At 42.7% G+C, this 22,295-nt stretch overlaps 1 protein-coding gene across 3 annotated transcripts in view; it reads right to left on the bottom strand.

The window, feature by feature from the left end:
• sec22c (SEC22 homolog C, vesicle trafficking protein) overlaps nt 1–15,119 on the bottom strand; it is a 35,752-nt gene extending 20,633 nt beyond the window's left edge. For 2 of the 3 annotated variants that reach the window (XM_060825200.1, XM_060825197.1), the window contains exons 1-4: nt 14,866–15,119; nt 11,514–11,725; nt 7,055–7,218; nt 4,439–4,618 (exon numbers count right to left, since the gene is read on the bottom strand). In XM_060825200.1, coding sequence (XP_060681183.1) covers nt 4,439–4,618; nt 7,055–7,218; nt 11,514–11,695 — 526 coding nt within the window. In that variant the 5' untranslated portion in view covers nt 11,696–11,725; nt 14,866–15,119. Of the gene's footprint in view, nt 1–4,438; nt 4,619–7,054; nt 7,219–11,513; nt 11,726–14,308; nt 14,368–14,865 lie in introns of those variants that run through there. The other variant, XM_060825198.1, reaches the window with a different exon arrangement.
• Nucleotides 15,120–22,295: the final 7,176 nt, after the last annotated feature.

Here is a 22,295-nt window from a genome sequence, read left to right as displayed (position 1 = left end):
AGCACTTCAGTGATAGTGACCACAATTTGGTTATGTTTACTTCGGCAATGGAAAAGGATGGGTATATACTACAGGGCAAGAGTAAAGCTGAGGGAAAGGCAATTATGATGCAATTAGGCAAGATTTAGGATGCATAGGCTGGGGAAGGAACCTGCAGGGCACAATAGAAATGTGGAGCTTATACAAGGACCAGCTACTGCAGGTCCTTGATAAGTCCATACCGGTCAGGCAGGGAGGAAGATGTCGAGCGAGGGAGCTGTGGTTGACTAAGAAAGTTCAATCTCTTGTCAAGAGGAAGGCAGAGCCTCATGTTAAGATGAGATGTGAAGGTTCAGTTAGGGCGCTTCAGAGTTGCAAGTTAGCCAGGAAAGACCTAAAGAGAGAACTACGAAGAGCCAGGAGGAGACATGAGAAGTTGTTGGCGGATAAGATCAAGGTAAACCCTCAGGCTTTTTATAGGTATAAAAGGAATAAAAGAATGACTACAGTAAGATTAGGGTCAATCAAGGATAGGAGTGTGAAGTTGTGCATGGAGTCAGAGGAGATAGGGGAAGTGCTAAATTAATACTTTTTGTCAGTATTAATTCTAGATAAAGACAACATGGTCAAGGAGAATACTGAGATATAGGTTACTAGACTAGATTTGATTGAGTTTCACAAGGAAGAGGTGTTAGCAAAAATAGGTAAGTTCCCTGGGCCAGATGAGATTTGTCCTAGGATTCTCTGGGAAGCCAGGGAAGAGATTGCTGAAGCGTTGGCTTTGATCTTGATGTCGTCATTGTGTACAGGAATAGTGCCAGAAGACTGAAGGATAGCAAATGTTGTTTCCCTTGTTCAAGAAGGGGAGTAGAGACAACCCTGGGAATTATAAACCTGTGAGCCTTACATCAGTTGTGGGTAAAGTGTTGGAGAGGGTTATAAGAGATAGGATTAAAGGAATAAGTTGATTAGAGATAGTCGTGCCTCACAAACCTTACCGAGTTCTTTGAGAAGGTGACCAAACAGGTGGATGAAGGTAAAGCTGTTGATATGATGTCTATGGATTTCAGTAAGGTGTTTGATAAGGTTCCCCACAGTAGGCTATTGCACAAAATACAGAGGCTTGGGATTGAGAGTGATTTAGCGGTTTGGATCAGAAATTGGCTAGCTGAAAGAAGACAGAGGGTGGTGGTTGATGGGAAATGTTTATCCTGGAGTTCAGTTACCAGTGGTATACCACAAGGATCTGTTTTGGGGCCACAGCTGTTTGTCATTCTTATCAATGACCTGGATGAGGGCTTAGTAGGATGGGTTAGTACATTTGCAGATGATACTAAGGTCGGTGGAGTTGTGGACAGTGCCAAAGAATGTTGCAAGTTACAAAGGGACATAGATAAGCTGCAGAACTGGGCTGAGAGGTGGCAAATGGAGTTTAATGCGTAAAAGTATGAGGTGATTCACTTTGGAAGGAGTAACAGGAATGCTGAATACTGAGCTAATGGTAAGATTCTTGGTTGTATGGATAAGCAGAGAGATCTCGGTGTCCCTGAAAGTTGACATCCAATTTGATGCTTTAAAAGGCATACGGTGTGTTAGCTTTTATTAGTAGAGGGATTGCGTATCGGAACCATGAGGTCATGCTGCAGCTGTACAAAACTCTGGTGTGACCACGTTTGGAATATTGCATGCAGTTCTGGTCACCATATTATAGGAAAAACTTCGAAGCTTTGGAAAGGGTGCAGAGGAGATTTACTAGGATGTTGCCTGGTATGAAAGGAAGGTCTTATGAGAAATGGCTGATGGACTTGAGGCTGTTTTCTTTAGAGAGAAGCTTGAAAAGTGGCTTAATAGAGACATACAAGATGATCAGAGGATTAGATAAGGTAGAAAGTGAGAACCTTTTTCCTCAGATGGTGATGGCTAGCATGAGGGGACATAGCTTTAAATTGGGGAGGGGGGGGAAATGGGTGATAGATATAGGACAGATGTCAGAGGTCGTTTCTTTATTCAGCGAAAATAAGGCTATGGAACACTTGGCCTGCACCAGTAGTAGACTCGCCAACTTTAAGGGCATTTAAATGGTTATTGAATAAACATATGGATGATAATGGAATAGTGTAGGATAGATAGGCTATAGATTGTTACGCCGAACTGTGGAACCAACGAGGGAAAAAGGGCCTGTATTGCACTGTAATGTTCTAAGTAATTGAAATGAGAAGGAATTTCTTCAGCTAAAGCATAGTTCATCTGTAGAACTCATTACCACAAAAGGCTGTGGACGTACAAAGTCATTGAATGTATTTGAGACAGAGGTAGATAGGTTCTTGATTGAACTGAATTGAATGATCCATTGTAGCTTGTATTTAACAAATAAATAGTGAAAAGTGTAATAAGAGTGATTGGGTTATAGGGAGAAGGCAGGAGAATGGGTTGAGAAACCGCAATTATAAATGCCACAGTAAACTCAAATGGGCTGAATGGCCTAATTCTGCTCTTACATTTTATAGTTTTATGGTCTTAGGAGGGTCTCTGCAGTACACGATAAGGACAGGGAGATGCAAAATAGAGCTGCGACAGTACCAACACTGATAATTCCAGGATGACAAATTTGGAACAGCAGCTACTACTTAAATCCAATTCCTCTTTCTATGAAGATATATCCAACAATAGTTGTGATTCTATTGACAAGAAGCAATATGAAAGCAAAGCTCGCCCCAAAGCGTTATGGTCAGAAACTCTGCATGATTCTCCAATGTGGGAGAAATGACACCATGGTTAAAGGTGGCCGACGTCATCCACCGCAAATGTACAGTTGTATGCATGAGATCACATGATTCATATAAAAGCCCTGATGCACTTTCAAAAACTGTAAATGTATCTAGCTCACATAACTACAGGTCTCTGCTGTAACTTAAGGCCATTAAAGCTAGTAACAGGAGAGTTGTGCCAAAAGCAGCTCACGACTGAAGCAGCACCATTCCAAATATTACTAAAGGAAAACTTGAAACAACCGTCATGAGAAGCCGTTCTGAGATTCTCAAATTGGCATTAAGTCTAAAATAATTACTTTGCTGAGGACAACTTTCAATTGGCCTGTTCATATCTGACAATGGAACGAATAAAAATCAACATTAAGACTGACTTTTTTGATGGGCTGTGTAGGAATTAACAGTTATTCCTAGGTTTAACTTATTTGTTTGATAAATATTGCTTTATAATTAGTGTTTATCAGCAAAGCAATGTTTTAATTTTACAATGCATGGATGTTGGCCACAAAAGCAGCCTTTTGGAAACCAGTTAGTCTCTACATCACAACCATAATGAGAAAAGCAGAGTGTGGTAACTATCACCTTCATAAAATATTTGCATCACATTCCTCAAAGTTGCATGGAAACCCTAGCACTCTGTATCCCTAAATGGCTAACACTGCTGAATGGTATGCCTGTATCTAGCCACTGAATCTACATTCGAGGCGGCACAGTGGCTCAGTGGTTAGCACTGCTGCCTCACAGTGCCAGGGTCCCAGGTTCAATTCCAGCCTTGGGTGACTGTCTGTGTGCACATTCTCCCCGTGTAGGGAATCTAATCTAATCAATCATGATAAGGTCAAATTGTGACCTAATGCAGTTTGTTAGTCTAACTTTCATCAAGTAACAAGGGAGTTGGACTGAAGTCTTCTTACAGTGTGAGACAAAATAGCAATTCTGTTTACAAAGAGATATGCAGACTAAATTCACAACTAAATATGGTTCTAAAAATTAGAATTTAAATGCTTATTTTTAACTAGTGTTTTAAATACAATTTGTTCTCGATAAAACATGAATTTGATTTTAAAGTCAACTCCACAGCAGTCTGCAAACATCACTGTTGTTGATCCCATTAACAAACAAAAACAGAAATTGCTGGAAAAGCTCAGCAGGTCTGGCAGCATCTAAGGACAGAAATCAGAGTTAATGCTTCAAGTCCAGTGACCCTTCCTCAGAACAGTTCTGAGGAAAGGTCACTCGACCCAAAACATTACCTTTTGACTTTTCTCCACAAATGCTGCAAGACCTGCAGAGCTTTTCCAGCAATTTCTACTTTTGTTTCTGATTTCCAGCATCTGCAGTCCTTTTGGTTTTACCTTGTCGATCTCATCTGGAGTAACTTCTTTAGCCGGAGAGTGGTGAATCTGTAGAATTCATTGCCACAGAAGGCTGGGGAAGCCAGGTCACTTAGTATATTTAAAGCAGAGATAGAGAAGTTTGTGATTGCCAAGGGGATCAAAGGTTATGGGGAGAAAGCAGAGAAATGGAGTTGAAAAACCTATCAGCCATGATTGAATAACACAGCAGACTCAATGGGCCTGTGTCTTATGATCTAATTTAAGTTGTGACAGTGGAAAAAAAATGAATATATGAGCATTACATTTCTGAGCAACATCAATGCATTCAAAAGACCGTATCTGATCTGGCCTTACCAGGGCTTGACTGCAAAAGCAGATGTCCATTCAGTGTCCCGTTGGAAACTATGATATCATCCATATTTACTTGGCGGGGTGGTGTCACCTTTAGCTCTCTCTGGATGTTGGTCACACTGATTTTTATTGATGGCCGGTTTGAATAGTTATAGTGCCATTTTATTTTCTGTATTATACTATCTGCAAATTAACAGATTAGATTAGATTAGATTCCCTAGTGTGGAAACAGGCCCTTCAGCCCAACAAGTCCATACCGACCTTTCGATGTTTTATGTAAATCTACTGAACAAAGAGTAAAAGGCTAACAGAAATATTTCCAATAGGAGCTACTTCACTACACACTATTTTAGCAAAGCAATGGAAACTGTAGCTGTTATTTAACAGAAAGGTTATTATGGTTCTTTTTCACTCAGCTTGAACCAAAGATGCCCTATCAGAGCTTACTCTAGATTGGGTTCCATGCTGCTATGACTCTGATCACTTAACTCAATGAAGCCATCCATGACGTGCAACCCAATAAGTGAAATTATTCATTTTAACTCAGGTCACAAGTAGTGACCTGAAACTGAGCATCCCGACAAAACAAAAAGAATGAAGGAATAAGGAGATTTCTCATCTCACACAGGAGCTTTTATCCCTTTTCTTTGTAAAGAAATATCAGCAGATGAGTACTTTTCACTGCAATTTTGCTTCTGAAGAAATATGCTAAAAGTGTAAAGAAGGCAATGATACTGAATGAAACAAAAAGAAAAAGGTTAGAATAATGGATATGTTGAAAAATAAGATATAACAATGACTCCCTTCTCATCAATCCATAGTTCAGGAGGTCACAATCAGCGGCATTCCCAGCTTTTACATATTTCACCTGCAATTGAAAGGCTGGTCGAAGCAGATTCAATACTGACTTTCATATGGAATTAGGTTGGTCCTTGAAAAGGGAAGAACTGCAGAGTTATGGAGAAAGAGCAGGAGACTGATGCTATTACATAGCCCTTTCATAAAGGGATAGCACACATACACTAGGTGGAAAGGCTGTAATATTTTATGTTTAACAAGCACACACAGTAAATCCAATTACGTTAGATTAACTCAATAACTGAGATGAGGGAGAAGAGAAAAGCACAGTGGAAATTTGTTGCTCTCAGTCCAACATTAACAATAATGTGTGACAGAAGTAGTTCCCAGGAATTTTATTTATTTCAAGTATTCTTAAGCGACTTGATAGGGTAAATGCTAAGAGGAGATTTTCTCTCATGACACTGCCTCAGAATGAAGGGATGCCAATTTAAGACTGAGATGAGGAGGAATTTCTTCTCTCAGAGGATTGAGTGTCGTTGGAACTCGTTGCCACAGAGAGTTGTGGGGGCAGCTTCCCTGTATATTTTTAAGGCTGAGACTTTTGATCAGTCGGGGAATCAAAGGTTACTGGGAAAAGGCAGGAAAGCTGACATAAGGAATGTTGAATCAGCCATGATCCTACTGAATAGGAAATGAGGTCTGCAGATGCTGGAGATCAGAGCTGAAAACGTGTTGCTGGTTAAAGCGCAGCAGGTTAGGCAGCATCCAAGGAACAGGAAATTCGACGTTTCGGGCCAGAGCCCTTCATCAGGAATGAGGAGAGGGTGCCAGGCAGGCTAAGATCTTAGCCTGCCTGGCACCCTCTCCTCACTCCTGATGAAGGGCTCTGGCCCGAAACATCGAATTTCCTGTTCCTTGGATGCTGCCTAACCTGCTGTGCTTTAACCAGCAACACATTCCCTACTGAATAGGAGCAGACTCGAGTGGCCAAAATGTCAGACTCCTGTTCCTACTTCTTATTGTCAAACCACTCTCTGTTTCCACACCACTAGACGGTGCACTAGAAAACCTAATGTTGCCCATTTCCTTTGGGGAAAACCTCTACTCTTCTACCTGATTTTTAAACCTGGGTTTGGGAACTAACAATGTAAACGTTGAGAAAAAAAATCCAACAAAGTCTTCCACACCAACAAGCTGCCTCATCCATTTGTTTTTAAAATGTCATTCTCATGATGTACGAGGAGATGCAATCAAAGGATTATTTTTATTTCCCAAGAGGTGATTTTCCATTCTCTTGGACGGCTGCAGCTCAGTTATAAGATGATACAAGACAGCTGATTTCTTCACCCACATCATTAAAGAATTAAGATAACCATATTGGCGTGAAACTGAAGTCACAAGCCAGGATGACAATAGGTTTTTTTTTCCTAAAAGACCACTAGTAAACCAGTCTGATTGTTATAACAATCTAGCAGCTTCACAGTCACTTTGCTAAAAAAAAACAAATAATTACTTGCACTCATATTATTACATTGAGAAAGATCACTTTAAAACTGCAGCTATCTGAGAAGCTAATATTTTGCCATGTAGCTAAAGAAACTATTGGAAATTTCGCTACTGCATAGTTTGGTGAAGTTTCAACTCAGAACATTCAACAGTCTTTCAAACAAACACAGATGCAAATTTAATAGACAGTGAATTCATTAAAATATTTAAGAATCTGTGGTTCAACACTGGGATCAACAGGCGGAAGGGACATGAGTGACGGAAAAATGGAGAGGCTGGCAAAGGCAAGCAGTGAGAAGACAGAAGACTAACCAAATTCAAGAAAAGCGTAGGGTCTTGAAACCATGTGAATTTTAGCGATCTCGAAGGAAGAGATAAACTCCATTCCAAGTTCCTCCAAGAAACAAAATGCCATCGTTGTGGGGTAGTAGCTACAGCAGATGGTCATGTAGGCGATACCCTGTGAAGAAGTAAAACTGGGGATGGAGCAGGCAAGGGAAGATCATTAAAGATATTGAAACAGAATAGTAAATTTATATCTTAAATATTGCACAACTTAAACTAATATATTTTGTTTGTTAAGTAGTGAAGCCACAGGGTTCATTCAAATGCTAAAATCAGCTTAACCTTCAGAGAGGTTTCCACTCACTTCACATTATGGTGCAGCCGCCAAGGGCAACTGAGCTGTAAAAGGGACAAAAAATATATCATCGTGATTTGGCTCTATTCCCCATATCACCTACAAAATACTCTTAGAGATTTGAACTTGTTATAGTCCCATTTGTTATTACTGAGCAAATCAGATCCTAGTCTGAAATCTGATTTAATGGATCATATTTTATATCTTCCCAGCTTTAATGAGGTGGCCTGTTACTGAAACACAAGCACTCAATGCACCAGAGTTGGTTTTAACAATGTAACAAAAGTTTCTGCAGAAGAAAATAGAATTAAATCAAACTATTTACATAGAGCACAAATCTGAAAATTTTGAAACATATGGCAAATACAGGTCATTCTGCTATAACAAGTGTTTCATTGGCATAAATTCACTATAACACGATTGACGAACGAGGACATTGTTTCTAAAGTGCAAACTTTTAAAACGTGTGCTGGCTGTATATCGCCAACACTTTAAGCGTGGTGTTTCTATAACACAGGGTTGCATTAGAAATACCTGTACAATCTCATTAATCTTAACAGCACTCCTTTATAGTACTGACAGAGAAGATTATGTTGTCTATCTCTTCGATTGTGTATAACTTTAGCTGTGCTTCAATTCACAACCATCAAGTGCCCAGCCTAGAAGCTGTGGAATGGCCTTCCTCCCTAAAGTTCTTGTCCCGCTATCTCTCTCCCATTCTTTAAACCTGTGATCACCCTTTGCCTTCCTTTAATGGCTCAATAATAAATTCTTACACTGAGAAAAAATTCTAAACAAGTGCATGTTGTTCTTGTTGCCTCTTTAGGCCATATAATCAAAACCTTGCTGAAATTTGCCTCCTGAGTTTGAAGGGTGCAGAATTTACACCATTAATTGTCCTAGGTTTCAAAATTTATTCTTTCAATTGCTATTTTCCCAGTTCCTTTTCTCAACCAGCTCCAACCAGGGCTTTGGAATGCAATTACCTATACTGTGTGGGATTGTTCCCTCAAAGATCGGTGCTGCTGTTTAAAGCAGTGATGCTCAGTGCTAATGACGAAGGCTAAGTACAAGTTCACATTCTCCTCTGTTGCTTCCCCAGTCTAAGACTTATTACACAGGGAGAAGGAAAGCAGAACTTGTGGCATTTCAAGATGCAAAAAAGCAAAACACTTAGAAAACTGGGAGTGGGAGGAAAAGAGGCACAATGAATCCAGGGAATACCCCACAATGAATCCAGGGAATACCCCACTAGAAAGCATATGGATTGGCTAGGAAGTGAGCAAGTGAATTAATGGAAAACTACAATAACCATGTATTTAAAAACTTTCAAGAGTGGGGTATAAGTTCTGTTTCTTTTTTGAGTACATAAATTCTTTGATCTAAGCAAGCAAGTTCTGTTAGCCAGAGTTAATATTTCACTGAGATTCAGTGCACAGCCCAATGTAGGATACAACTCCAAATGGTGCACAATAAATGTGTTTTAATATCAAAAGAGAATTATGCGTTACACCTAAAACCTAAATTACAGCTTCCTGATTTGGCAATACACTCTGGCAGGTTGAAAGTACAGACCTGTGCCCAGTACTAAAATAAGAGAACATTAGTCAAAATTATCTCAAATATACCCAAGCATAGAATGGAAAATAACAAGGCTAATACTGAACTTGTTTAACAACACTTTAAATTAATTACATTACATTACTCACAGTGTTGAAACAGGCCCTTCGGCCCAACAAGTCCACACCGACCCGCCGAAGTGCAACCCACCCATACCCCTACATTTACCCCTTACCTAACACGACGGGCAATTTAGCATGGCCAATTCACCTGACCCGCACATCTTTGGACTGTGGGAGGAAACCGGAGCACCCGGAGGAAACCCACGCAGACACGGGGAGAATGTGCAAACTCTACACAGTCAGTGGCCTGAGGCGGGAATTGAACCCAGGTCCCTGGCGCTGTGAGGCAGCAGTGCTAACCACTGTGCCACTGTGCTGCCCAAATCTCTAAGTTGCAATATTGCATATAAATTCTATGCACTTCATTACAATGAGATTAGAAAAGAAACAACTGTCCAGTTAACTGAGACCAATGCATCATGAAAACCTATTTTGGAATTTGGAGAGGGTAGGGGTGGGGCTGAGGGGTGCTCTGGTTGCTTGCCCTTGATTATGGGAAGAATGGGACTTTATGCCATCAGGACTTTGTGTTGCTAATCATAGCAATGCTCAAAAATAGCTGAAATCAGCAAGATGAGGTTGAAGAACATAGAAAACATAGAATATAGAAAAATACAGCGCAGTACAGGCCCTTTGGCCCTCGATGTTGTGGCAATCCAAGCCCACCTAAGCTACACTAGCCCACTATCCTCCATATGCCTATCCAATGCCCGTTTAAATGCCCATAAAGAGGGAGAGTCCACCACTGCTACTGACAGGGCATTCCATGAACTCACGACTCGCTGAGTAAAGAAAGACTCCCTTAAAAGATTTAGGTGCAGTACTCCAGCTTCTCCAGTCCACAGGAATACAGTAAAAACACAGCTTCTTTTCATTGCTATGCTTCCTTCAGCCCTGAGTAACTCAGCAGCAATAGTTAAACTAAAAACAGGTCCTCAACTGTACTATGGGCACTTGGTTTTAATAATAAACTTGCCCTCCTCTCAAAATAGGACACTTAAACACTTCATTGCTGACTGCCATAAAGAATTGCAGAAGTAGGAATGGGTCTTGTTGGAGTTACATTTTAATGCTGGTCATTGTGGAGACGTTACTACCTGGGGTAATACCTTTACACAGGCATGCTCAAAACAGGGAATTTGTAGTCACAGAGCCCAAAAATTCCCTTAAAATTTGATACAGTACTGTCTTGAATGCAAAGAAACAGTAGAGAGTGTAAGATATGGACAGGAATTTTACTGGGGAGCTCAAGCAGAAAACAGCCTTGAGTCAGATGAGTTCAATGACCTGTTCATACTGTCTCATACATTTCACATGAAGAGGCAGAATGAGAACATTTGACATTCTATTTACTGGATGCAAACCCAGAAATTTGAAGCTGTGCACTAACCATGAACCCCAATAATTGTACTCGATCTCATTGCTAAACTGCTCTACAAACGACCCAAAGCTTCAGGGCAGCACGGTGGCGCAGTGGTTAGCACTGCTGTCTCACAGCGCCTGAGACCTGGGTTCAATTCCCGACTCAGGCGACTGACTGTGTGGAGTTTGCACGTTCTCCCCGTGTCTGCGTGGGTTTGCTCCGGTTTCCTCCCACAGTCCAAAGATGTGCGGGTCAGGTGAATTGGCCATGCTAAATTGCCCATAGTGTTAGGCAAGGGGTAAATGTAGGGGTATGGGTGGGTTGCGCTTCGGCGGGTCAGTGTGGACTTGTTGGGCCGAAGTGCCTGTTTCCACACTGTAAGTAATCTAATCTAATTCAATACTGGATTTAGGAGCAGGAGTCACTTGAGCAGCTCTGCCATTCAACAAGATCACAACAAATCCAATTATGTTCTCAACTCCATTCTTCTGCCACAACCCTAATAACCTTGGACTCTCAAAAATCTTTCTAATTCTGCCGTGAATAAATTCAATGACTCAGCCACCAATGTATCATTGTGAAGAGAATTTCCTAGATGAACAGCCCTCTGAGAGAAAGGACTCCCCTCATCTCTGACCTAAAATTGACACACAGTAGGCTGTAGTGCCACACCCATCACTTTTACAAAATAGAATGGATGCTGAAAAATGCTGGAAATATCCAGGATATCAGGCAGCATCTGTGGAGAAATAATCGTGGTCAGTGTGTCAGCGGTGTCTCCTTTTGTCCAGACTCCAGACAAACGATCACAGACGTGAAGCAGTAACTCCATTTATCTCTCCACATCTGTTGCCTGCTCCGTTGACTGGTTTTCTGGTTAGCAACAGGCATCACTGTCTTACTAAGCTGCATCAGAGAGGAATGATCTGTATAGGATGCTGATGCTGAAGTTAAAGAGCACATCTCAAATGTTACATTTCAATACACTCAGCTTTCAGAAAAACTGGGAACATGTGTTCCAATAACTCAGGTGTAGGAAGCTATTTCTAGCATTCACATTGCTAATGTGTGCAATGGGGTACTCACTGTATATGAAGTTGATTGTTCTTCACGGTTCCACGGCCAGGAAACTGCCCAAGCATTTTAGACACAACTTTCAGTTGCTTTTTACACTCTTGCAGCTCCCTGCTGCACTCAAAGTCTGTAGACGCAGAGAGAGGAAGCCCATCCGTCACACGGGCCACATAGGCAAACAGGATCATAGACATGGTCTTCTTCGGTATTCATGAAGGCTATTGCTGAAATCATAAACAGGTAATACATCAGTATGCATCTCCTCCTCAGATTTTGTTAGTGCAGGTGAGCTACACAGACAACTAGATCCAGGATTCCTGCTATGTGCCAAGATTAGTTGTGTTGCTCAGCACATTTTTAAATACAAAAACAGATGTGGATGTTGCTGACATTAATTGCCCATTCCCAACTGCCCTGAGACGGTCATGGTTATCCACCTTCTTGAGCCATTGCAGACTCTCAGAGTGCTGTAAAGTCAGGAGTTTCAGGATTTTAACCTAGTGACGCTGGAGGAACAGTGGTAACAGTTCAAGTGGGACTCTTTCAAGAATCCAGCAGATATAGTGGGTCAAATGACCTCCTTTGGCACTTTCCCATTCTACAGTTTGAAGTCGGATGGTGTGCTTCTTGGATGGGGAACTTGGAGATGGTGGTGTTCTGCATTAGGCAGGGCAAATCCGCCAGTGTTGATTCCATTGATTAACTAGAAGCCCTCCAAAATAAACAGAAGGTATGCGAATATCATATGCTGGACTGTGTTCTGCTGTGAGATTCACCAAACTCAAATACTCTGCAGTCACAATCTAGGGTCACACAAAGAAAAGGACAAAGTGAGGAATGCAGATGCTGGAGATCAGAGTTGAGAGTAGGGTGCTGGAAAAACACAGCAGGTCAGGCAGCATTCGAGGAGCAGGAGAATTGAAGTTTCAGGCACAAGCCCTTCATCAGCCCTTTCTACATCAAGTTAAACTCCCGTTAAGTCTGTCACACAGTATAACTAGCAGTAATCAAGAGTTCAGGTTGAGGTTACAAGTACGTAAAACCGTTCACTCCAACTCACGTTTCCTGCCTCAGCAATTTTTAAGAAACATCTTTACCATAAATTTAACATTAAATATATAAGAGATATTTAACCAATGAGCTCAGAAAAACATACAGACCTTTAATTTAAGAGCATTGTAGTTGGGGTGACTTAAAGCTGAGACAATTTCCAGTTTTCAAGGTTTTCTGAAGGCTAGGTTTTACATGAACATTACACTGTCACACTCATTTGTTTGCCTCTGAAGACAAACTTATGCAAAGAAACGGCGATGAGGTTTTGAATCTATTTTGTTTTCTGACTGCATATTTCTTCTAATTATTTGCATATTTTTCTTTAAACAGCAAGTACTAACTTTACTGGCTCAAATAGATTCTTAGGGAATCACCACACCCTGAGAAATATCTACAAACTTGATCACTGTACTCTTCAGAAGCTAAATGCTGCAGCAATATGATTCTGGTAGCAACTTAACTTTGCATTCTTAATATGCTGATCTATGCTTCGTGACTGATACCATGGGATCAGCCAACCTGATCTCATCATCACCCAACCTACGATCAGAAGGTGCAGCCATTAATGAATTTTCACATATTACAAGTCCAAAGGTGCTGATTACAGTTGTAACATTGCAATTACTGCTCACAAAACCCAGCAGGTTTGGGACTTTGCAAGCTGCGTGGCTTTGATTCTGAATCAGCCAGAGTTAAAAACAGCAATAATAAACATTAATTCTGTTCCACTTTCACTGAGGTCCCTTGAGCGGGGGAAACTACCTAAATTGACAACTTTCAGAATAAACAAAACCTATGCATACTTAAAGAATGATTTTCCTTCAATCTAATTTTTAAAATAATTTTTGAGCAGTGTTTCTTGTCAATGGTTTCTTCTACCATTAAAAGCTCTCATAATTCTCAACTTGCAACATCTTACACAGGATTTGCTCCTCAATAAAATATTGTGTAGAGCAGACCATAACATAAAACTTCAAATAGATGATTTAAAAAAAACTTTTCATGGATTTGGAATAAAACATTAATTAAACAATTAAACAGATGTTATGGAATCACATAAATGTATACCACAGGAGGTCCTTTATCCCATATTTAAAGAAAACTTGCATAGCACCTTTCATAATCTTGGGTCATTCAAAAGTGCTTACTGTGAATGAGGAACTTTTAAAATACATTAACATAACTGCAGCCAAAAATCTCATAGTAAGCTCTGACAAAGAGTAAAGTGATAGCGATCAGATAATATTGTTTATTAAAGGATAAATATTGACCAGAATATTGATGGTAACACCCTTACTCTTCCTTAAAACAAAAAGGAATTTTCACATAAATTTGAGAGGAAAGTCTTGATTTAATACCCCTTTGAAAGACGGCACCCAAGACAGACAATGCACAACTCCCTTTGTTCTACATTACATTGTTGGCCTAGATTTTAGTGATGAAATCTTGGAATAGGAATTGAACTAACATCCTTCTGAGCTAGACGTAAGACCAACTGAGTCATGGCTGATGCAGAAAAATCTAAGGTGGGCAAAAACAAAATTTCCTACATAGTATTCAAAGAAAAAGGAGTGTAGTACACCCACTCATAACAGTCAATATATCACTTCCTTAAAGAGCCCTTGTGGTCCAGCGATAATGTTCCTAACTCTGAGTCAGGAAGCGTGGGTCAAATGTCACCTGCTCCATAGGTACTAATAGGTTAGAAAAAAAAACAGGTTGACAGGAAATTGTCTATTAATCCCTCAGCTTACCTATGTTTTGCAGACTGAGCAGCAGGCACATTTCCTACAACCATAACAACAACTGCTTCGATGGGACACATGAGATCGTGACGGGGGATATATTTCTGATTGAGGTGTTAATACGTACGTACCACAACCTCTGGAGCAGGCAGGACTTGAACCTGCGCCCCTAACTCAGAGACAGGGATATTACCACTGTACTATAATAAACGTCCAGTCATAGATATTTCCGCAATCCATTTAACCTGTTCAGAGACATAATAACATGCCTCTGGAGGAAGTGGGGCACTTGAACGTGGGCCTCCCGGCACAGAGGTAGGGATATTACCACTGCACCATAGGAATCCTGGAGGTGGGAGGGGGAAGCTATCTCAATGCAGGTCAATTCACCCTGCTCGCTTGAGGGTCACTCTTTTCAACTCCCTACTTTTTCACCTAGTCACAAGCAATCGCCTCGCCCCGCAAGTCAGAAAGGTAAACAAAAGGATAAAGCTTGATCACATATCAAGAGGATATTTCAGATTTACCACTGGGACCAGACACTGATTTCATTTCGCGAGCCTCACCTAGTGCTCCTTATGAACGGGCCATCGGCATTGCGCATGCCCGCCACGGTGGGGCAGCATCAGCGCATGCGCGGCCCGCCCGGCATGCCGGGAGTTGTAGTTTCTGTCGCCCGCTCCTGACAGCAGGCAGCCCACTTCCCCTCCTCGGTGGCCACCAGCTGCTGTTTTGGCGCAACCGATAAACGCGTACCGCTCCGAAGCCAAAGCTCACAACGCCCTCGGCTACACAGTTTCCAAAGAAACAGCAGAAACTCCCTGAGCGCCCTCAGAAAGCGGACGCAGGTGAAGATGGCTGCCCAAGGGGCTGCACGTGACTTCCGGGTCCACCCTGCCTCCCTCGTGCCGGTGAGCGGGAAATTCAAAACCTGGACGGTTACTGGGACAATGGTGCTTAATCCTGAAACAAAAGAGAAGTGATGTGTTTCCATGAAGGAGGAAGAAAGGTAATGTCTCTGTATGTTACATTTCAAAAACAGAAATTCTTAAGAATTTATAAAATTTGGTGTTGTGTGATTTTTAACTTTGTACCCCACAGTCCAACATCGGCATCTCCAAATCATGACTACTATCGACACCACTAACCGCCCTCTTAAAGTGGAGAGGATCTCCAAGAAGATGGCACGTATCGACACAGGCATCAAATTTCTACAGGAATGCAGGCAAGCAGGAAAGATCCCAAAAGGATTACGGATCACAAACCCACTTAAGTCGACCTACAACACAGACTACGCAGAGAGACTTTGCCACCGCACCTCTCGTAAACTCCTCAATCATCTCATGCACCAACTCTACAGCAAGGCGCCACAACCTTGAAATTCAGATGGAGTCCACACTCTCAGCCTGCACTCAGGATACATCAGTACAATTACGCGACATTGCCAAACAGATAAGGTGACAAAACTGTACCACATACATGCACGCCAAGAACAAAAAAACTGGAGAAACTTGGCATTCTCACCAGTGATAGCAAAGCCCACCCTGGAACCACAGGAGACAACATTTTCACTGCGGGGAAGTCTATTATCAACTTATCAGACCACATCCTTCAACAGAAGAGATTGAAGTCCTGAGTTGGGGTCTCAACTTCTGCCCCACCACCAAAATGGACCCGTTGGTTCCGGCAGCAGATACGGAGGAGTTCATCAGACGAATGAGACTCCGGGAATTCTTTCAAGGTGCCAGCAGTGATCCCAATGAGCCCACTGCTGAACTGGAACAGTCATCAGAGGGATCTGTAGAGGAGCGACCAAAGAAGGTGTCAACTTGGACCCCACTGGAGGGCCACTGCCCTGTGCTTGACATGTATGCTCAAACCGCAGAAAATATAAAAATGCCAGATTCATCAGCCGTACCCACAAGGTCGAGCATCACCCATTTACAACGCAATGTCATCCAGGCTCTCAAAACCAATCACAACATTGTCATCAAACCAGCAGATAAAGGAGGAGCCATTGTCATTCAGAATAGAACAGATTACTGCAAGGAAGTGTACCGACAACTGAACAACCAGGAACACTACAGGCAACTACCAGCTGATCCAACCAAAGAACACACCCGTGAATTAAACACACTGATCAGAACTTTGGATCCAGTCCTTCAGAGTTCCCTACGTACCCTCATCCCACATACTTCTCGTGTAGGCGACTTCTACTGCCTTCCAAAGGTATACAAAGCCAACATACCAGGACGTCCCATCGTGTCAGGCAATGGGGCCCTATGTGAGAATCTCTCCAGCTATGTGGAAGGCATCTTGAAGCCTATTGTACAGTGGATCTCCAGCTTCTGTCGCAACACTATGGATTTCTTACAGAAACTCAGCACCCACGGACCAGTCGAACCGGGAACATTCCTCGTCACAATGGACGTTTCCACACTCTACACCAGCGTCCCCCACAGTGATGGCATCGTGGCAACAGCCTCAGTACTCAACACCAACAACTGCCAATCTCCAAACACCATCCTACAGCTCATCCGCTTTATCCTCGATCACAACGTCTTCACCTTTGACAACCAGTTCTTCATCAAAACACACGGAACAGCCATAGGGACCAAATTTGCACCCCAATATGCCAACATTTTTATGCACAGGTTCGAACAAGACTTCTTCTCTATGCAGGATCTCCAACCAACATTATACACCAGGTACATTGATGACATTTTCTTCCTCTGCACCCATGGCGAGCAGTCACTGATAAAACTACACAGTGACATCAACAAGTTTCACCCCACCATCAAACTCACCATGGACTACTCTCGACTATCTGTCTCATTCTGGACACATGCATCTCCATCAAGGATGGACACCTCAGCACCACACTCTACCGCAAACCCACAGACAACTTCACAATGCTACACTTCTCCAGCTTCCACCCAAAACGTATTAAAACATATCCCCTATGGGCAAGCCCTATGCGTACACTGGATCTGCTCAGATGAGAAGGAACGTGACGGACACCTGGAAGTAGTCAGGGATGCCCTCACAAGAACTGGGTACAATGCCCAACTCATCGACCGCCAGTTCCGACGTGCCACAGCAAGGAACCGTAATGACCTCCTCAGGAGACAGACACGTGCTGCAACCGACTGGGAACTCTTCATTGTTCAGTATTTCCCAGGAGCTGAAAAATTACGCCATGTTCTTTGTGACCTGCAACACATTATCAATGAGGATGAGCACCTCAGCAAGACCTTTCCCACACCTCCACTACTTGCCTTTATACAACCGCCAAACCCCAAACAAATCGTTGTTCGTAGCAAGATGCCCGGCTCTCAGGACAACTCCATACAACCCTGTCACGGTAGGCACTGCAAGGCGTTTGAGTGTGGACATAGATACCACCATTACGCGTGGGGACACCTCCCACCTTGTACATGGCAGGTACTCATGTGACTCAGCTAATGTTGTCTATCTTATACGTTGTAGGCAAGAATGCCCGTAGGCAAGAATGCCCGGAGGCATGGTACATTGGGGAAACCGAGCAATGGTTTCAACAATGGATGAATGGGCACCGCACAACAATCAACAGACAGGAGGGTTCCCTCCCAGTTGGGGAACACTTCAGTGGTCCAGGACATTCAGCCTCGGACCTTCGGGTGACCATCCTCCAAGGTGGACTTCGGGACAGGCAGCAGAGAAAAGTGGCCGAACAGAGGCTGATAGCTAAGTCCGGTACCCACAGGGAGGGCCTCAACCGGGACCTTGGGTTCATGTCACATTACAGGTGACCGCCATTGCAATATACACACACACTCCTCACACACACACACACACACACACACACACACAGGCACTCCTATACACACATACACAGACGCGCACACAGACACCCACACACACCCTTACAGACACACACACTCCCACACTCCCACACTCCCACATGCATCCCCTCACAGACTTAAGACACTTTGCACTCACTACACGCACACACACACACACGCACACACTTTCTCACACTCACAACACCCAACCCAGACAGACACACACACACAGACAGACAAAGACCCACATGAACACATATATTTTGTGGGGTGAATTTGTACTTGCAAGGTTACACTGTACTTTGCTCAAAAACTGCATGCATTCATGTAGAACTCTGAGCTCAAAAACTGCATGAATTTATGTAAAACTCCATTATCTCACATTTTAGATTAGAATCAATCTAAACATCATGGCATAGACAGAGAACACAGGGGGCCAACACCTTCAACATATTGTCTAGCTATCACCATTGTTAACAGCTAACCCGAGAATGCAACTATTTTAAAAGAAAGTTTTGTGATTTACACATGAAAGAAGTGAAACTATCATGGTATTCTAACAGATGAAAGGCTTAACAAACAGAAAGGCTTATACATTTTTCAATGCATAATTTCAGTTACATCACACTGTAAATTTTTGCTATAAATTCTGTGTGTTAGGATTGAGCCCTCCACTACCACCTGATGAAGGAGCGACACTCTGAAAGCTAGTGTGCTTGCAATTAAACCTGTTGGACTATAACCTGGTATTGTGATTTTTTAACTTTGTACACCCCAGTCCAACACCAGCATCTCCAAATTATAAAATCATGAAGGATATGAATAGGATAAGTAGACAAGATCTTTTTCCCTGGGATGGGGGAGTCCAGAACTAGAGAGGCATAGGTTTAGGGTGAGAGGGGAAAGGACCCAAGGGGCAACCTTTTCACATAGAGAGTGGTGCGTGTGTGGAATTAGCTGTCAGAGGAAGTAGTGGAGGCTAGTACAATTACAACACGTGAAAAGTATTTGGATGGGTATATGAATAAAGTTAAAAATCACACAACACCAGGTTATAGTCCAACAGGTTTAATTGGAAGCACTAGCTTTTGGAGTGCCACTCCTTCATCAGGTGGTTCAGCGCTCCAAAAGCTAGTGTTTCCAATTAAACCTGTTGGACTATAACCTGGTGTTGTGTGATTTTTAAATTCCTCTATTCCTGGTGAAGGGCTTTTGCCCGAAATGTCGATTTTCCTGCTCCTCAGATGCTGCCTGACTTGGTGTGCTTTTCCAGCAATACTCTGATCTAAACTCTGGTCTCCAGCATCTGTAGTCCTCACTTTTGCCTAGTTGATTTTTAACTTTGTACATCCCTGTCCAACACCAGCATCTCCAAATCATGGTATACGAATAGGAAGAGTTTGGAGGGATATGGGCCAAGTGTTGGAAAATGCATCAACTTGCAAGGTGTCCTTGGTTCTTTGATAGTCCCTAGACCTTCCTGAAAAAAAAGCTTAAGATTTAATTAGGACTTCACTTAGGCAGCCATTTTCAAATCAAATTGTATTGACCAAATCTAGGTGACTTGTTCTCAACCAATTTCAAGCTTGGACCTGAGCCTTTTACTATAATAACTGAACTAGCTGCTTCTTGTAAGAGACTGGAACTGAAGTTTGTTTTTAATCTGTAAAGGCTCCCCAGTAGAGTTTCTCAGTCTAGCTGAGGTCTTGTACAAACTTCAGGGTTGGAGTCCAGAGCAAATTTGCTAAAGACTAGTTCTGCAATCACTGAAACAGTTGTGCCAGTATTGACCTCCATTAGAACTGGGAGACATTCAACCAGACATTTGATTAATTCTGATTTAGATGTTGCTAAACAATTTGTGTTCCAAACCAGATGGTAGCTGGTCTTAAAAGATGTGCATTCTCCTGGTTACTGACTTATGAGTTCTCTTACTCAATTTAGGTCGAGTAGATCTCTTTTACTGTCTGGGTATATGAATAGGAAGGGTTTCGAGGGATTGGCCGGTTGCTGGCAGGTGGGACTAGATTGGGTTGAGATATCTGGTCGGCATAGACAGGTTGGACCCCCAGGTAGAGGAGATGGGTGGGACTCCAGCTGAACCCCTGTAACTCCTCCGGCGGAGAGTCCAGCCGCCACGGACCGACCAGTAGTCCGGTACATTTGGCTGAGTTGATCCTGGCAGAAGATGCCGCCGAGTACACAGCCTGGCACTCATGCATCCTCTCCAAGTCAGCCAGGTCAGTGAAAGTGAGGCACATGTTGTTGGTGTAAGTGGAGAGGACCACCCCCGTGCCCGCACCGTGTAGAACCAGCCCCGACAACCTCATCCCCAAGAGGCACAAGAAAGGCTTCATGCATAAGGAATACAGCTGGCCAGACAGGGGGCAGCCTTGACGTACTCCTCTTCCAAAGCAAAGGGGTGCCATCAGGGACCTGTTACTGTTAACCAGACACTCTGCGGAGGTCTACAAAAGTTGCATCTGGATGATGAACTGCATCCCGAACCCGAATGCCCAAAGAGTCCCAAGCAGATACTCGTGATTGACCCTGTCGAACGCCTTCTCCTGGAAGGAAGGCGCTCTGCAGACCAGCCCGTCGACAGAAATGGATCAGGTCCCAGACCAGGTGGACGTTGTCATAGATCCTCTGCAGCTTAATGTTCCAGGATACAAATGCTACAAGAAGGATAGAAAGAGAGGAGGGGGAGTGGTATTTTTGATAAGGAGTAGCATTACAGCTGTGCTGAGGGAGGATATTCCCGGAAATACATTCAGGGAAGTTATTTGGGTGGAACTGAGAAATAAGAAAGGGATGATCACCTCATTTGGATTGTATTATAGACCCCCCCAATAGTCAGAGGGAAATTGAGAAACAAACTTGTAAGGAGATCTCAGCTATCTGTAAGAATAATAGGGTAGTTATGGTAGGGGATTTTAACTTTCCAAACATTGACTGGGACTGCCATAGTATTAAGGGTTTAGAAGAAGAGGAATTTCTTAAGTGTGTACAAAACAATTTTCTGATTCAGTATGTGGATGTACCTACTAGAGAAGGTGCAAAACCTGACCTACTCATGGGAAATAAGGCAGGTCAGGTGACTGAGATGTCAGTGGGGGAGCACTTTGGGGCCAGTGACCATAATTCTATTCATTTCAAAATAGTGGTGGAAAAGGATAGACCAGATCTAAAAGTTGAAGTTCTAAATTGAAGAAAGGCCAGTTTTGATGGTATTTGGCAAGAACCTTCGAAAGCTGTTTGGAGGCAGATGTTCGCAGGTAAGGGACGGCTGGAAAATGGAAAGCCTTCAGAAATGAGATAACAAGAATCCAGAGAAAGTATTCCTGTCAGGGTGAAAGGGAAGGCTGGTAGGTATAGGGAATGCTGGATGACGAAAGAAATTGAGGGTTTGGTTAAGAAAAAGAAGGAAGCATATGTCAGGTATATACAGGATAGATCGAGTGAATCCTTAGAAAAGTAAGTAGAATTAAGGAGAATCCAAAAGGTTTTTACAAATATATTGAGGACAAAAGGGTAACTAGGGAGAGAATAGGGCCCCTCAAAGATCAGCAAGACGGCCTTTGTGTGGAGCCACAGAAAATGGGAGAGATACTAAATGAATATTTTGCATCAGTATTTACTGTGGAAAAGGATATGGAAGATATAGACTCTAGGGAAATAGATGGTGACATCTTGCAAAATGTCCAGATTAGAGAGGAGGAAGTGCTGGATATCTTGAAACAGTTAAAGGTGGATAAATCCCCAGGACCTGATCAGGTGTACACGAGAACTCTGTGGGAAGCTAGAGAAGTGATTGCTGGGCCTCTTGCTGGGATATTTGTATCATCGATAGTCACAGGTGAGGTGCCGGAAGACTGGAGATTGGCAAACACGGTGCCACTGTTTAAGAAGGGCAGTAAAGACAAGCCAGGGAACTATAGACCGGTAAGCCTGACCTCAGTGGTGGGCAAGTTATTGGAGGGAATTCTGAGGGACAGGATGTACATGTATTTGGAGTTGCAAGGACTGCTTAGGGATAGTCACCATGGCTGTGTGCATGGGAAATCATTTCTCACAAACTTGATTAAGGTTTTTGAAGGAGTACCAAAGAGGATTGATGAGGGCAGAGCGATAGACATGATGTGTATGGACTTCAGTAAGACGTTCGACAA

This window comes from Hemiscyllium ocellatum, chromosome 5 (assembly GCF_020745735.1).
Source record: "Hemiscyllium ocellatum isolate sHemOce1 chromosome 5, sHemOce1.pat.X.cur, whole genome shotgun sequence".
NCBI lineage: Eukaryota > Metazoa > Chordata > Chondrichthyes > Orectolobiformes > Hemiscylliidae > Hemiscyllium > Hemiscyllium ocellatum.
This window is presented reverse-complemented; position numbering and strand designations above follow the sequence as displayed.